The sequence below is a fragment of the Chelonoidis abingdonii genome, chromosome 2 (assembly GCF_003597395.2).
Source record: "Chelonoidis abingdonii isolate Lonesome George chromosome 2, CheloAbing_2.0, whole genome shotgun sequence".
Classification (NCBI taxonomy): Eukaryota; Metazoa; Chordata; order Testudines; family Testudinidae; genus Chelonoidis; species Chelonoidis abingdonii.
This window is the reverse complement of record NC_133770.1, coordinates 277,775,430-277,793,472: the sequence shown is the minus strand read 5'-3', so window position 1 is coordinate 277,793,472 and position 18,043 is coordinate 277,775,430. Positions and strand designations below refer to the sequence as shown.

The following is an 18,043-nucleotide window of genomic DNA, read 5'->3' as shown; positions in this document are numbered from 1 at the left end:
AAAAAAATATATATGGGGAAAGCAGTTCTTCAGAAAGCAATTCCTGATCCATTTTTAGTAGTCATTAGCACTAAGCAAACAGATGCAACTTTTTATTATCTGACACAGTTCTTAATTATAAACAGTTCTCAATTATAAATTGGCATGTGGAAAGCTAAAAACCAACAAAAACATGCTCAAGCTAATCATGTAAAACTGGGCATTGCAAGTCAGAAAGCCAAAGGGGCTATTAACAGATGTCTAAGGAGTCTTGAAACAGATATTGTAAAATAAACTTACAAAAAAATAACTGTCCCAGTGTTTTGGATACACATTTATAAAACTGAAAACGCTTTTCCTTAGCAATACTTGCAGTTGCTATTTGAGTAACTTGTCATCTTATGAAGTTAAACTAAGCACAGCTGTCTTTCTGTTAGGTCCTCCATTGTTTATTGGCATCATTGAGAACATTCAAGGCACTGGTGTACTAGAGTATATTAGTCACCTTGTGTTCTCTCTGTGAGTCAGCTACTTTGCTTGAAAGATAACAAACTTTGTTGTTCCTCTATTTTTAAATTACTTGCTATTTGTTATTATTTATAGCACAGTAGTGCCATGAGGCCCTAGACCATGACTGTGCTGAACACTATACAAATACACATTGGAAAGCTTACAGTCTAAACAGTATTGGTTACAAAGTGGTGAGGGTTTTGTAACAAAACAAAAGGATGGTAATCAGAATCCAGAAAATGTTCCCCACACAAGGAGGATCATTTTAAATGGAGGCCATTTTATTTTGATATCAAAACGTGTACCCAAAGATTCAAAGGAAAGCATCCTCTGAAGTGGTGTTTTCCCTAACTTGAACACAATCAAGTTAATTCCATTTTCATGATTGCCTCACCCTACAGGAAATGTTTTCTATTTTATATAAAAAGTTACAGTCCAGACCTATTTGTAAATGACAGGTCAGAATGAATTTCAGCACTGTATAAAATGCCACACAGAGTGCACTGGAAACATCAACAACATCAACAACTTTGTTTATTAACTACAGTGAAATGAAGACAGTGGCTGGTCAAAGCTTAACTTCATCATTCCATCACGGTGCCTCAGTGTTCACCTGTAAGTACTGGGCTATTCAGCACTTGGTCTTTTAAGGTATGTCCACACTGCAATAAAGATCAGCATAGCTGCAGAGGGCTTGGGTCAGCTGATTTGGGCTCTCGGAGCTCAGGCTATGGGGTTAAAAACTGCAGCATTCAGGCTTGGGCTGGAGCCCAGGTCTGAAACCTCACAATGGAAGTAGATCTCAGAAACCGAACCCAAATGTCTACATAGCAAAAATGTCTACATGACTTGGTACTGCGGGATATTTTACTGCAGTGTAGACCCCAGGCACCCTTTAAAAACAATTCCTATACCTTTTAGTACAACTCCATAGTAAGTTGGGAAGGAAAGATAGCCCAGTGGTTAGGGTGTAGCCTTGGTATTGGATTCAGTTCCCTGCTCTCCCACAGACTTCCTGTGAATTTGGGCAAGTCACTTAGGCCCAGATTCTCAAAGGTAAGCACCTAACTTCCACTGAAATGAATGGGAGTTAAGCACCTCTTTTAGGATGTGAACCTTCGTTTCTCTGTGCCTCAGGTCCCCTTATGTAACAAGAGGATAATAGCACTTCTTTCATCCTTAGCTCTATTTATGAGGTCTGCATTGCAGCATGGTCTGCCTGATAACTACATGATCTTTAAGGGGACTTGTGGCCTGATTTTCAAGGGCCAAGCTACGCGTGTGCAGCATTTCTCAAGATCAGCATAACTATCCTCCCAAATCATTCTACAACCAGGCAAATGGAGATGTTACAACACAATTATCCTGGAAACTCTTACGCTTTTTGCCCTTCTGGTCACAAATCAGAATTAATTTCATTTCTAGCTAATCTGAAGGGGCACAACTATACATTAGATATATATATTGATGCTACTGATTTTATATTCCCTTCAAATAACCAGGTCTAGATTGGTAAACAAGCTTAGCTCTTCTATCATATGGAAGATATCAGTATGGCGTACAATAACACTCAGGAGCGGTGAAAGCTTCCTAAAAGTGTGGAGGGGGCATCAGTGCCTGAGTAGTGGCCCTGCCCCCGCTGCTCCTTCTCCCAAAGCCTCCGCTCCCCACTCACTCCTCTCCAACCTGTCCCACCCATCGCTCACCCTTATGGCCAGTAAAAGTGATGGGGCCAGGGCCCTCAGCCCCCCTTCATTCCAGCACCCCTGATAACACTTGTGCTGGAAGGACACTAGATATATTACATCACCTCATCTGGGGAGATGTTTAGAATTAATTAATGGGGGCATCAGAAAGTGATGGCACCGGAAGATAGGGAGAAGGGTCATTTAAAAACAACAATGGTTTAAGCAGTTGGTCAGATAGACCCTGATGAGACTATTTCAAGTCTGAAGGATTTATCCTACTGTCTTGAATGGGAGTTAGCTGGAACACTTAATCTATTGTCCAGACAACCAGTCAGCAAAGCTATAGGTTAAGACCAATGTCAAACTACATGGTCACAGTTGTGAACCGATGGCAGACAAAGTGAACTGTTATACATTTTCTTGTGCCCCTTCCAAACCTTTTGAGCTGAGTAAGAATTGACACAAGAAAACTTAGCTGAATTCAGGGACAAACCCAAAAGCAGGTGTGACATTCCAGGGTGCAAGCCACACCAGTGAGGGGCGGTGTCATCACCGGCCCTGTCAGCTGGCATGCCCTGCAATGCCTTGCTGCTGGAGCTCCCAACCTGGATGGCTCACAAACAGCCACCAGCATGCAGGTGCTACTCAGTGACTATGTGTAACTGCAGCCTGCCAGTCACACTTGGCTTATCCTCTGGCTTTTACCAGCCTTGGTTACTTCTGAAGGGTGACCTCAATACGCTCCCAGTCCTGGATTTTCCCCAAGCAATGTAAGTTCTGTACTGTCCAGCCCTCTCTTGGATAGCCAGACATATTAGGTCCATTGTCCCTTTAAGGGAGCAATACATAACAATTTGCCACCTTAAATGGAGTTACCCAGACAATTTAATTTAAATGCACAAGATTTCTTTCAATTAAAGCATAAACCAAGTTTATTTAACTACAAAGAGATAGGTCTGAAGTAAGTACAAGTAACGAAGCATACAAGTTAGAAATGATTACAAGAAAAATGAAGATAAAATGCTTCCTAGTGCCTAACTTAACAAACTATACTTGATTCAAATTAAAGTCCTTATCACATCTGTCTAACAGCCTTACTGATCAAAATCTTCAAGTCCAGTCTCCTCCCCCAAAGTACAATGGCTATTTCTTTTATCTTCTTAGATGCAAGGAAGGAGCTGGACAGAGACAGGTAATTTGATTGCCCCTCACTTTGATAGCTCGGACCCCCTCATAAAGATTTTTTTCAGTTGAAAATAAGGAGACGTGGTGTCTGGTGGGGGTGGGGGTGCTAAGTTGTTTATTAAGATGCAGAACTGTTTGTTCCTGCCTCCTTTCTTTGCCAAAGTAAGTCACTTGATAGCTGATGGCCCATCAGCTTTGATGACACCTGGCAAGATGTCAACTTGTCCTTTGATCTTGAGAAACAGGTTTACCCACTCCCCAGACTTGTCTGGTATATGCACTTCAGACATGATTTCATCTTATGCTTATAAGTTCACATATAATGTTGTTACATGTTTTACCATCATATTATTGACAAATGAGTTATTAGTTTTCAAATGATATGTTACAAGATATATTTTGTACAAAGATTATGACAATAGTGTATAGGGGTGCATTCTGTCACAGCAGTAACATAACAACACAAGGAATAAGATGCAGAGCATGCAGACCACTTGTACATTTGCATAGTCATTCTTCCTTTGAGGGTTTTTTTTTTTTTCAAATACAGTTAAGCAAGTTTTAGCTCTTGAACGCATAGTTTGGCTACATCCAGTACAGAAGGAGCTCTGAAGGAGCATCTTCAACCATGCCTTGCTCAGTCTATATATATCAAAAAACCACACACACACACACACACACACACACCAAACAACCGAGCCTTTTCAAACCATCTGTTGCATAAGAATTGGTTGCCCACCCTCTGCAGAAACCAAATAGAAATTCTTTACAAAGTCTTTGTTAATTGTTCTTATATGTATATATAATTATTGTGTCTGGATAATTAAAGAGGTAGACAGAAACGTCCCTGCAAAAGAGATGCTAATGACTGAATTTACAGGGACACAAGAATCTGGAAAAAAATCAAGTGAAAAACACTCAGCTTGATATTTCACACTGTTCTCCCTGAGCCCAGAGTAGAACTACTAACGATTCAAATTTGTGAACAAGCAGACACGACAAATTGAGTTTCACAAATTCAGAAATAAAATTGTCAGTTGGTATAAGTCACCGAAACTCCTCTGACTTCAACAGAACTAAACCAGTTTACAGCAGCTGAGGATATAGACCCTTATCAGCCAAATTTAAAGGTGTTTAGAGACAAAAAGACATCTTTTAAAAATTGGAAGTCAAATCCTACTGAGAAAAATAGAAAGGAGCATAAATTCTGGCAGCTCAAGTGTAAAAGTATAAATTGGCAGGCCAAAAGAGTATTAGAAGAGCAGCTAGCAAAAGACACAAGCACTATCGGCAATTTTTTTAAATACATCAGAAGCAGGAAGCTTGCCAAACAAGTAGTGGAGCCACGGGATGATCGAGGTACTAAAGGAGCACTCGAGGAAGACAAGGCCATTGCAGAGATGCTAAACAAATTCTTTACATCCATCTTCACTGCAGAGGATGTGAGGTAAATTCCCACACCTGAGCCATGCTTTTTAGATGACAAATCTGTTGAATTGTCCCAGATTGAGGTGTCAATAGAGAAGGTTTTAGAACAAACTGATAAACAGTAATAAGCCACCAGGACCAGATGGTATTCACCAAAGAGCCCTGAAGAGGGGGAGGGCTAGCTCAAGTAATTTGAGCATTGGCCCCCTAAACCTAGGGTTGTAAGTTCAATCCTTGAGAGGGCCATTTAAGAAAGTGTGGATTGCCCCTGCTTTGAGCAGGGGGTTGGACTAGATGATCTCCTGAGGTCCCTTCCCACCCTGATAATATATGAAATTGTAGTACATAACCTACCACTTAAATCATGTTCTTCACCAGATGACTGGCAGATAGCTAATATGGCTCCGAAGGTAATCCTGGCAATTACCAGTCAGTAAGCCTAAATTCAGTACCCGACAAACTTAACTGAAACTATAGCAAAGAACAGAATTATCAGACCAATAGATGAACAGAATATGTTAGGGATGAGCCAACATTTTTGTAAAGCAAAATCATACCTCACCATAGAATTATTAGATAGTGTCAACAAGCATGTGGAAAAGGGTGATATAGATGATATGATATAGATGATATAATATAATTGGACCTTCAGGAAGCTTTTTACAAGGTCCTTCTCCAAAGGCTTTTAAGCAAAGAAGTCATGGGCTAAAAGGGAAGGTCCTCTCATGGTGCAGTAACTGGTTAAAAGACAGGAAACAAAGGGTAAAAATAAATGGACAGTTTTTACAGTGCAGAGAGATAGAGGGTTCCCCTTGGGATCTGTACTTGGACCTGTGCTTTTCAACATATTCATAAACGATCTGGGGGGAAAAAGCAGATTGTGAAGCATTACAAAGGAATCTCACAAAATTGTGTGAATTGGTAACAAAATGGCAGATGAAATTCAATGTTGATAAATGCAAAGTAATGCACACTGGAAAACGTAATCCTAGCTATACGTATAAAATGATGGGATCTAACTTAGCTGCTACCCCTCAAGAAAGAGATCTTGAAGTCATTGTGGATAGTTCTCTGAAAACATCTGCTCAATGTACAGTGTAGGCAAAAAAACTAACAGAACATTAGGAACCATTAGGAAAGGGATAGATAATAAGAAAGAAAATATCAAAATGCCACTACATAAATCAACGGTACACCCACAACTGGAATACTGCATGCAGTTCGGGTCATCTCATCTCAAAAAAAGATATTAGAATTGGAAAAGGTACAGAGAAGGGCAATAAAAATGATTAAGGGTACAGTTTCCGTAAGAGGAGAGATTGAAAAGACTGGGACTATTCGTCTTGGAAAAGAGACGACTAAGAGGGAATATGATACCAGTCTATAAAATCGTGAATGATGTGGAGCAAGTTAATAAGGAAATGTTATTTACTCCTTCACATAACACAAGAACCAGGAGTCTTAACAGGCAGCAGATTTAAAACAAACGAAAGTACTTTTTCACACAATGCACAGTCAATCCGTGGAACTCATTGCCAGGAGAAGTTGTGAAGGACAAATCTATAACGGGGTTTAAAAAAGAATTTGATAAGTTCACAGTGGATAGGTCCATCAACGGCTATTAGCGAAGATGGTCAGTGATGCAATTTTATGCTCTGGGTGTCCCTCGCTTCTGATTGCCAGAAGCTGGGAATGAATGAAAGGGGATAGTTCACTCAATGATTGCCTGTTCTGTTCATTCCCTCTGAAGCACTTGGCATTGGTCACTGTTGGAAGACAAGATATTGGACCCGATGGACCATTGGTCTGACCCAGTATGGCTGTTCTTATGTATAAAAGAGACAACTAAGGGGGAATATGATAGAGGTCTATAAAATCATGGCTGATTTGGAGAAAGTGAATAAGGAAGTGTTATCTCTTGACATAACACACGAACCAGGATCACCTGATGAAATTAATAGGCAGCACCTTTAAACCAAACATAAGGAAGTACTTCTTCACATAATGCACAGTCAACTTGTGGAACTTGTTGCCAGGGGATGTTGTGAAGGACAAAAACAATATAACTGGGTTCAACAAAGAATTAGATCAGTTCATGGAGGATAGGTCCATCAATAGTTATTAGCCAAGATGGTCAGGGATGCAACCCCATTCTCTGGGTGTCCCTAAACCTCTGACTGCTAGAAGCTGTGACTGGACAACAGGGAACAGTTCACTCACTAAATGTTCTGTTCTGTTCATTCCCGCTGAAGCATTTAGCATTGCCCACTGTCAGAAGACAAGATACTGGGTAGATGGACCATTAGTCTGACCCAGTATGGCCGTTCTTATGGAATGCAGATAGCTGAGAGATTTCCTCACCAAACAGTTGCTAAACCAACAAGAGGTGATGCCATTTTAGATTTGGTATTGGTGAGTAGTGGGGACCTCATAGAAGAACTGGTTATAGAGGACAGCCTTTGTTTGACTGATCATGAATTAATCCAGTTTAAACTCCTGGACCCAGACTTAGAGGTTTTTAAGGCCTGGCTTGACAAAGCCCTGGCTGAGATGATTTAATTGGGGCTGGTCCTACTTTGAGCAGGGGGTTGGACTAGATGACTTCCTGAGGTCTCTTCCAACCCTAATCTTCTATGATTCTATGAAACTAAATGGAAGGATAAACAAAAATAGAACTGCAACAAGGATCTTCAATTTCAAAAGAGCTAACTTTAATAAATTAAGGAAATCAGTTAGGGAAGTGGATTGGACTGAAGAACTCAAGAATTTGAATGTGGAGGAGGCTTGGAATTACTTTAAGTCAAAGTTGCAGAAGCTATCTGAAGCCTGCATCCCCAGAAAGGGGAAAAAAAATGTAGACAAGGGTTGCAGACCAACTTGGATAAGCAAGCATCTCAAAGCAGAAAGTCTACAAGGAATGGAAGATGGGAGGGATCAGCAAAGAACGCTACCTCTTGGTGGTCAGAAAGTGATAAAGAGATAAAGTGAGAACTGCCAAAAGCCAAGCAGAGTTAGATCTTGCAAAAGGAATTAAAGCCAACATAAAAGGTTCTATAGCCATAAGAAGAAAACAGGAAAGAAGAAGTGGGACCACGAAGCACCGAGGATGGGGTGGAGATTAAATGTTTTCTAGGCACGGCCCAACACCTAAACAAATACTTTGACTCAGTTTTTAATGAGGTAATTAAGATCTAAGGGGTAAGTGGCAGGAAGGCTAATGGCAATGAGGATATGGAGGTAGCAATTACCACATCCACAGTAGAAGTCAAACTCAAACAGCTTAATGGGACTAGATCGGGGGGGCTGGATGATCTCTAGCCAAGAATATTAAAGGAACTGGCACATGAAATTGCAAGACCAATAGCAAGGATTTTTAATTAATCTGAAAATTCGGAGGTTGTACCCTATGACTGGAGAATTGATAATATTGTTCCTATTTTTAAGAAAGGGAAAAAAAAGTGATCCAGGAAACTGCAGGCCTGTTAGTTTGACCTCAGTTGCATGCAAGATATTGCAACAAATTTTGAAAGAGAAAGTAGTTAAGGATATAGAGATGAACGATAATTGGGATAAAATAAAATAAAATGGTATTATAAAAGGTAGATCGTGCCAGAAAACCTGATCTCCTTCTTTGAGAAGATAATGGATTTTTTAGACAAAGGACATGCAGTAGATCTAATCAACCTGGATTTCAGTAAGGCATTTGATAAAGTTCCACATGGGAAATTGTTAGTTAAATTGGAGAAGATGGGGATTAATATGAGAACTGAAAGGTGGATAAGGAACTGGCTAAAGGGGAGACTACAACGGGTCATATTGAAAGATTAATTGTCAGGCTGGAGAGAGGTTACTAGTGGAGTTCCTCAGGGATCAGTCTTATTTAACATTTTTATTAGTGACCTTGTCACAAAAAGTGATAGTGTGCTAATAAAATTTGTAGATGACATAAATCTGAGAGGTATAGCCAATACAGAGGAAGACCGGAATATCATACAAGAAGATTTGGATGACCTTGTAAACTGGAGTAATAGAAATGGGATGAAATTTAATAGTGCAAAGTGCAAGGTCATGCATTTAGGGATTAACAACAAGAATTTTTGCTCTAAGCTGGGGACTTATCAGTTGGAAGTGACAGCGGAGGATAAAGACCTGAGTGTACTGGTTGATCACAGGATGACTGTGAGCTGTCAATGTGATGCGGCCATGAAAAAAGCTAATGCAGTCTTAGGATGCATCATGTGAGGTATTTCCAGTAGAGATGAGAAAGTGTTAGTATCATTACACAAAGCCCTGGTGAGACCTCATCTGGATTACTGTGTGCAATCATGGTCTCCCAAATTGAAGAAAATATAAATTCAAACTGGAACAAGTGCAGAGAAGGGCTACTAGGATGAGCCAAGGAATGGAAAACCTACCTTAGGAGAGGAGGCTCAAAGAGCTTGGCTTGTTTAGCCTAACCAAAAGAAGGCTGAGGGGAGATATGGTGGCCCTTAATAAATTCATCAAAGGGATAAATATCAGGGAGGGAGAAGAGTTATTAAAGCTAAGCACCAATGTGGACACAAGAACAAAGGGCTATAAACCTGCCACCAGCACATTTAGGCTTGAAATTAGATGAAGATTTCTAATCATCGGAAGAGTGAAGTTCCGGAACAGCATTCCAAAGGGAGCAGTGGGGGCAAAAAACCTAAAGGCTTCAAGACTGAGTTTGATAAGATTATGGAGGGATGGTATAATGGGGCTGCCTATTATGGCAGGTGGCCCATCAGCGACTGCCAGTAGCAAATATCTCCAACAGCCAGATATGGGACACTAGATGGGGAGGGCTCTGATTTACTATAGAGAATTCTTTCCCAGGTATCTGCCTGGTGGGTCTTGCCCATATGCTAAGGGTCTAACTCATAGGTACCAACTTTCATTTTACTGGGTGGGTGCTCCATCCCCCTCCCTTCGTGCTGCCCCCACTCTGCCCCTTCCCCAAAGCCCCACCCTCATTCTGCCTCTTCCTACCCCCGCTCCGCCCCCTTCTCCCAGCACCTCCTGCCCGCCGCTGAACAGCTGATTGGTTGAGGTCAGATTAGTTGAGGTCAGATTGGCTGAGACCTTAGGGGGGTTGACTTCCTCTGCAGCATGGAGCACGGATCACTTACCATTTACACAAGCGTAAATGGTGAATTCTCTGTAACTTGAAGTCTTTAAAGTAACTCAGCCAGAGGTTAGGGGTTTATTTCAGGAGTGGGTGAGGTTCTGTGGTCTGCAATGTGGAGGAGGTCAGGCTAGATGATCACAATGTTCCCTTCTGAAAATCTATGACTCTAGGAGACTCCTGGTCTTGAGTTTTAACAAGCCTTTATTTCCCCTTAGAACAAATGGAGAGCAATACACATTTATAACAGAAATGCTACCTAGAGTGAGCGGTTTTTTAGGAGAGTTGGCCGAATAATTTAGTGTGATTATGTTTTATGATGAATTTAGACCTTTTTTTTCTGTTGGTAAATTGTTCATGAATGGTCTTTAATTCCAATACGTTACTTTTCACTATAATTGTCCAAAGAGTTTGTGCAGACAAACTTCAGCACTGTCCATTATTTTCTTCCAATATTCTGTTATTTGTTGTGTAAGACTGGTCACTTCAGACTCATTAAGTTGTTTCTGCTCCCTGATTGGAGGACTGGAACTTTGTAAACAAGAAAGCAATGAATGGCTAGCAAATAACCAATAGTGAATAATGATCCCTTTTGTTCTCATCCAGATATATGTGCTCATACAGGATGAATTTTACTCCATCTCCTTCTAAGGATTGAGGGATCAGCTCTCAGTGCTTCCGTGTCAGATATAGGAGGTATTCGCCTTAAATCAAAAGGTTGACAGAATAAGAAACACCTTGAAACCTTCTTGCTGAATGAATCAATGTTGTTGTTCATGCAGCAATTTGCTTATTGTTTTAATTCATGTTCCTCATAAATAACCCACTGAAGGGACAAGTCTGCATGTGATGACAGTAGATATTTTTTGGCAAGCACAAGCTGTCCAAGATTCTGAATATTAATGATGCTTTCATTCAACAGAGGGAGGGAGGAGGAGAGAATAATATTTCAATGCACTAACTCCAACTAGCCAAATGAAGGTTAACCAAACACCAACAGCTCTTTGACACTGATTTTTAAAAATGGTAATAATAAAATGTGAGTGTGACGCATGGCTAGAAAGAGTTAAACATCCTGCAAAATAAATAACCCACAGAAGACATGTGGGGAAATAATATTTGAGTTTTTGTGTATTTACATATGTATGAGTAGGGTGGACAATGTAATCAACAGTCCCTGTCTATGCTGTATTCTGATAATTCAGAGGTCAAAAGACCATCCTATTATATAAATGAATTTTAAACACGAGATACCTCAGTATTCATCTCTCTTTGAAATGTACAGTGAATGGTGGAGGAACAAGCAAATGACCTTATGTTAATTCGCATAGCTAACTGCTAGTGATGGAACTTCTTCTAAGTCATCCCAATTACCTTTTGCTCCCTGAGGAACTTCAACTTGTATAAAAGATGCTTGGGTCCTGATTCTGTCATCTCAGATCTCTTTAAACTTCATCAGGGGAAGTTTGAGTCGCAAGACTGAGGTCCCAGTGAAGCTGGTGAGGCCTGAAAATGGTATTTGGACATTGGACTACAAACCATGAACTATTTCTGAAAGAACTCTTTTCACCTATGAAGCTCACCATCTGCTATGAATCTGCACCTAAATGAATTGAACTCATGTCTGTGTGTATAATGATCTTTTAACCACACTCTCTCTGTCTTGTTTTTTAATAAATTTTAGTTTAGTTAATAAGAATTGGCTGTAGCGTGTATTTGGGTAAGATCTGAAACATTTGTTAATCTGGGAGGTAACGTGTCCGATCTTTGGGATTGATAAAACCTTTTCTCTTATATGATGAAATAATATTTACAAAAATGTTCATCATATTTTAAGTGGATACCTGGATGGAGGCCTGAGGCTGGATCACTTTAAGGGAACTGTGTTGTTTGGACTTCTGAGTAACCAGTAATGTAATAAAGAAACTGGTTTATGCTGTCTTGGTGAATCTAAGTATTGGAATATCCACCAGCTTTTGGGGGTTTGGCTGCCTCGTTCTTTGCAGTTCACCCTAATTGAGTGACCACAGCTGGCCCCCACTAGGACAGTGCGAAATTCAGATTAACTTTCTTGGGTCAATATTTAGCATTGCTTCACTCTGAAGTAAGAATTGCAGGCATTTTGATAAAAGGTATGAAATACTGGCAATGGTAAGAAACCCTATATCCTCCACATAAGTGCTATATGGCAGAGTTCTCATCAGTGAGTCAAACAATATTCTTCCTTCAGCTACCTCAGAATTACTATTTCTCCAGCAGTGTAAGTAGAGCTGTGTAAAAAACATTTACTTCAGTTACAGAACTAGGTCTTTTTACACTGTACCAGTACTATAGCTTTTGAATGTAAAGTGTATTACATGAGACTTAGAGGTGCTTAGGGGTGGGTGGACTGGAACAAAGGATTTCTGTAATCCATTTTGTAGTGCTTAATATAGTAGATTTACAAAAATATGCAAGCAACTTCTAAAGCTCAAAATCTCAGCTTGCATTCTTCAGTTAACATCAAAAGAAAATTGTGCCAGTGATCCAGGCAGAAACTGTTCCTCGCACTGAATGTAACCAGCTGTATCTATTGCTTTTCACAGATCACACATTTTCACATCTGAACTGTAGTGTTAGCCTGCAAATGATGCACATGGTAAGGAGTGGTATGGCAGAGAAGCCCTATGAGGTGATGTTATCCAGTCCATCCCCCCGTTCCTTACAATATATTTTCTAGTGTGTGTCCAGTTTATTTTGAATTGTCACAGGCACTGAGTTTCAGCAACCTTAGAAATCTTATATATGATATATGTGAGGAGAGAAGCTGCATTTGCAAATGGCCGTTCTATATTTCAGTTTACTCTTCTTCCCATAGTTTGACAATTCTGTCTTTTAAATATGATAACACACTCATCATCAGCCTTTCAACTCATGCATGTCCTTATTTGTATAATAAGGCTGCAATAAGAAAATGCCTACACTACACAACTATTCATATTCTATATCCATGCACTTATAATACTTCTACAACTCTAGAACTTTGCTTCCTGGAGGGATTCAATAGGTACATATTATTTTACAGCACCTCTCAGCACAGAGCACTTTATAAACATATCACCAATGAAGCATATCTGTCTTTGGGGTGGAGAGTGGTAGCCAGTACACAGCAGAGGGTAGAGGAAGAAGAAAAAGAAATTTTAGCTAAGCATATTGCAGCAAAGGCTATTTAAAAAGGTGCAATAGGACCTAGGACTCAGCTCATGCAGACCAGTTAGGCCCTTGGTTTTTAATTTCTCAGCTGAAACAGCCCACACAACCAAGTGTAAGTATTTCTGCTTATCTAAAGGGCTGAGCTAGTTCTGCCAAGATTCAGTCTGGGACCAATGACTCCAGGCACTGCAAAACTGATGTCAACTGCTAAGCCATTCCCTCCAGAAATAAGGTACCACCTGGGTTTTTTTCCTACAACAAGTAAGAAATAGTTGCCATTGCCAGGAAGTATTCTACAGAAAAACTTAGACATTAAACACTATACCTGCAGTAAAACAGTCTTTGGCAAGCCGTGATACAGTCCTACGGTTGCTAGGTGCCACTAAAAGTCTGGTCAGCAGAGAGGGTTCCGCACGCTGCTCCCACCCCAAGCACTGGCTCTGCAGCTCCCATTGGCTCAGAACTGCAGCCATGGGAGCTGTGGGGCAATGCCTGAGGATGGGGCAGCACATAGAGCCATCTGGCTGTGCCTCTGTGTAGGAGCCAGTGGTGGGGGACATGCCACTGCTTCCAGGAGCTGCTTGAGGTAAGCATCGACCAGAGTCTGCACCCGTCATCCCCTCCTGCGCCCCAACCCTCTGCCCCAGCTTTGATCCGCCTCCCACCCTCTGAACCTCTCAGTCCCAGCCTGGAGTATCCTCCTGCACCCCAAACTCCTAATCCCCAGCCCCATCGTGGAGCCTGCACCCCCAGCTGGAGCCCTTATCCCCCCAACACCTCAACCCCCTGTCCCAGCCCAGTGGGAAAAAAAGTGAGTGAGTGACTGTGGGGAGAGCAAGCGACGGGAGGGGATGGAGTGAGCAGGGGAGGGGCCTCAGAGACAGGTGGGGCAGGGGTGGGGCCTCGGATGAGGGGCGGGGCAGGGCAGGACTGTTTAGTTTTGTGGGGGCAGAAAGTTGCCAACCCTATACAGAACAGAGGCACTAAGGCATTTTGCTAAGTCAGAAACTTTGGATCACTGTTCAGAAAAAAATCTGCTTAGTCATATTTCTCCCTTAAACAGTACAATTCACATCTTTCCTTTTTGATCACTATAATCAGAAAAAGGAAATGGAGAAACAAAGCACATTGCTTTGTTGTTGAACAACGGCCCAAGAAACTTAGGCCAAAATTTTCAGACTCTGTTGATTAAATAGAGGCACCACACACTGTATTTAAAGAACTTAAATAAATGTATGGTGCCTAACTTGAGAGACTCGAATTTGAAAATGTGAACCTTTTTTCTAACCAGTGAGCTTTCCTGTATATTTTCTAAATCTAAAGAGTCCACAGAATATAACTGGAACCTAACAACAAAGCACTGTTTCTGTGCAGAACGACACATCATATTGTTAGGCCTTTTGGTGAGGATTAAGGGTTGTGTTGGCTTAGTATCTGATTTTTTTTTCTGTCAGGAGACTGTGTGCTGTCCTTTATTATTAATTATTAATGCACTAGGTGATTTACAGAGCACATACAAGACAGGGGGACAGATCCTAAACTGGTACAAATCAGCATCGCTCCATTGATTCTGGATCAGCTGGGACTCTAACCTGTGGTCTCTGCCTTGAACAACTCACAGTCTAGGAATAGGCAAAAAAACTGACAAATGATGCCAGATGGGGCAGTGGAGAGGTATTTGGTGGATGGGTGAAGGGTAACAAGCATGATGTGATTACATTAGTGCATGCTTCATGGAAGTTAGTTATTTTTTATTTATTCTGATACCGTAATTTGGATCTGAAGTGTCTAGGCCACTGCATGACTTGTTTTTGAAGGGAGTAAAGAAGAGAAACCTTGCCAGGGGGATGGATTCTGGACCTTTCCCAACTCTACCAACTATGATCCTAAAAATAATTCACAAAAATGTTTTTATTAGCTGTTTCTGCGTCTCTCTACAAGGCTTTAAAGAAATAGAATAAAAATGTGAACTTCTGAGGTGTCCGTATTCCACTGTTTTCCTGAGTTCCAAGGATAAATTCCGAGTTGCGACTTCTAAATCTGGCCACAACAGTGAAATCTCCCAGTTCTCCTCTATCTGAGAAAACAATCTCAAGTGGTCAATTACTGTATTCAAAATAGAGTTTGCCCTGTAATTTGATTCTTTTTTAAATTAAAAATCAAAGACATTTGTGCTCTGGCTTCTGTATGTCAAAGTATTGCCAAAATACAATAAAAGGAAGACATTCATAGTCAAAAGTCCTTCACTAAATAGGAAAAACAGGACAACTCCACAACACTTTATATCAGCACCGCACAGTGCACAGATGACAAAGCATAAGGCTTGTTTACAGGCAGCACCCCAAATAGTTCCTCCAACCCAACCCTGAATGCACATGCAGCTATGAAGTGTCTCCATGTCTCCTGCCTTACCTCTGGCTCACAGCTGATGCAGAGACCGTACTGCCCTTACCTCCCACACTCTCCCCAGTTTCCTGGGGGCTTTGCCTCTCTCCTGACCAAGTTCCTAATCGCACGTCACCTCTCATACCTTTCAGGTGTCTGTCCATTTACAATGTTAGCTGCTGGCACAAACTGCTACTCAGCATGTACTGAGGATGACTGCTCTGATACAAACTGTAGGGCAAGTAAGTGCTTCAGAGGAGTTGTCAGCTACTCTCCCTGCTGCATGGCAGTAAAGTTAACCTCCCACTGAGGATCTGGCAGGTTCTCTTACCCTTGTTGATCCTTTGCCTCTCCCTTTGGGTGCTTCCCACTACTCCTCCACTGCCCTCTTCCTCCGCAGGCCAAGCAGAAGGAGGGACAGCTATTTGGAGACTCTCTGGCCCCTTGGGCACGTAAGTACAGCTGGAATGGGGTTTATGTTAATGGAGGTTTTATTCTTGCCTTTAATAACTTTCTCTGTATGAACTTTTCATTTAAAACTTTATTCTAGCAGGGAAACAATACTGATGCAACACAAAGTGAACATAGTGGCTCACATGGCTGCTCTCCGCTTGTTCCTTAAGGGTATCTAGGCACCTAACTCTTATTGCAATTGACTGTCTAAATACTTCTGAGGATCTGGGCCTTGCTGCCCTAGGTAATCACATGTGTACTGCCTGAAAGCTGGAGTCAGTCTAGAATAATACTTCAAGCATCTTAATAAATAATACATCTGTTCACACTTTTGTACAGTCAATGTTAACATTTTATTCATTCTGCCTGAAACTACCATGTTACCTTGTGCCTTGAATGAATTAAATTAATTCTACAGTGGACAATCTGGTTAAACTTCTCAGTTATTTGACATGAGTAATCCAGTTGGATATCCAGTATCTCACTGTGACCATCTGTTTCAACTCTTAATTAAACGCACTGGACTGTTTTTGTAACTTGTTTTAATATAATCTTTCTTCTGTGGAAATAGTGAAGGCTAACTCAGTGAAGATTAGTTTTTCTTGTTAACTAAAATTAGATCTACTATTAAGGCCACAATCTGACAGTTTTTAAGTCCCTGGTTTACACTTTTAAATGCCAAATCAGCCATTATTTATTATGTGATAGTGTAGGCTCCAGTGAGAATCAGAGCCTCTTCATATTGGGGACTATTCAAGCATTTACAATTCAAGACAGGAGGACTTGCAATCTAATGTGAAACAAAGTGCTACAAGGAAGCTAATACGGTCAACATGCTATGGCTTTGCATGCAACGTACTTTTCATATAGCCTCTGTCCTCTCATGAACACCTTCACCTCGTTATCCAGTGGCAAAGTTCCATCATCTTTCCTAAAGCGGTAGAAAAGTTTGACATCCTTGAATTCCTTATGCTCATCACAAACTGAAACATAAAATAAGTAACATCAGAAATGATCACACTTATGTTAAAGACCTAACACAATCAGAACAAGATACCAATCATCACTAGTGAACTTAAAAATAGAATAGGCATATACATAGCACAGTCCTGTCTCCTCCACCCCAAAATTGTTTATTGTACAAATATGTCCCCAGACATAAAAGACTGAGTGGTATCTTCTGGAATCCAAACGTTTAGATTTTTATCCGAACAGAATCTTTAATCTTTTGGAGCCTGCCAGCCATTCATTTCAATGGATGTTGCAATAGCAATGCATACCAAAAGACACTTATCTGGCAAAAATATGTGATTTTGCACCCTCCACAAGTTCGCAGATGACACTAAGGGTACATCTACACTACGGGAATAGTCCGATTTTATATAAATTGGTTTTGTAAAACAGATTGTATAAAGTTGAGTGCACACGGCCACATTAAGCACATTAATTCGGCGATGTGTGTCCATGGTCCGAGGCTAGCGTCGATTTCCGGAGAGTTGCGCTGTGGGTAGCTATTCCATAGCTATCCCATAGTTCCCGCAGTCTCCCCCGCCCCTTGGAATTCTGGGTTGAGATCCCAGTGCCTGATGGGGCAAAAATCATTGTCGCGGGTGGTTCTGGGTAAATGTCGTCAGTCATTCCTTCCTCCAGGAAAACAATGGCAGATAATCATTCCGCGCCCTTTTTCCCTGGATTGCCCTGGCAGATGCCATAGCACGGCAACCATGGAGCCCATTCAGCTTTTTTTTTACTGTCACTGTATGTGCACTGGATGCCTCTGACAGAGGCGATACTCCAGCGCTACACAGCAGCATTCATTTGCTTTTGCATGATAGCAGAGATGGTTATCAGTTGTTCTGTACCGTCTGCTGCCATTGTAAATTGGCAATAAGATGACAGTTATCTGTTGTTCTGTACTGTCTGCTGCTATCTTGGGTGCCCCTGGCTGAGGTTAGCTGGGGGTGCAAAGGCAAAAATGGGAGTGACTCCCTGAGTCAATCTCTCCTTTATGGTATTTAAAAATAGAGTCAGTCCTGCCTAGAATATGGGGCAAGTGTACTAGAGAACCAGTGTATCA

General features: G+C 41.1%; 1 protein-coding gene across 6 annotated transcripts in view; it reads right to left on the bottom strand.

The window, feature by feature from the left end:
• DEPTOR (DEP domain containing MTOR interacting protein) overlaps nucleotides 1–18,043 on the bottom strand; it is a 108,469-nt gene that overhangs the window by 51,648 nt on the left and 38,778 nt on the right. For all 6 annotated transcript variants that reach the window (XR_012655389.1, XR_012655391.1, XR_012655390.1 and 3 more), the window contains exon 4: nucleotides 16,826–16,949. Coding sequence is in view for 2 of the 6 variants with exons in the window: in XM_032777226.2 (XP_032633117.1) it covers nucleotides 16,826–16,949 (124 nt within the window). In the remaining 4 variants the exon portion in view is untranslated. The remainder of the gene's footprint in view (nucleotides 1–16,825; nucleotides 16,950–18,043) is intronic.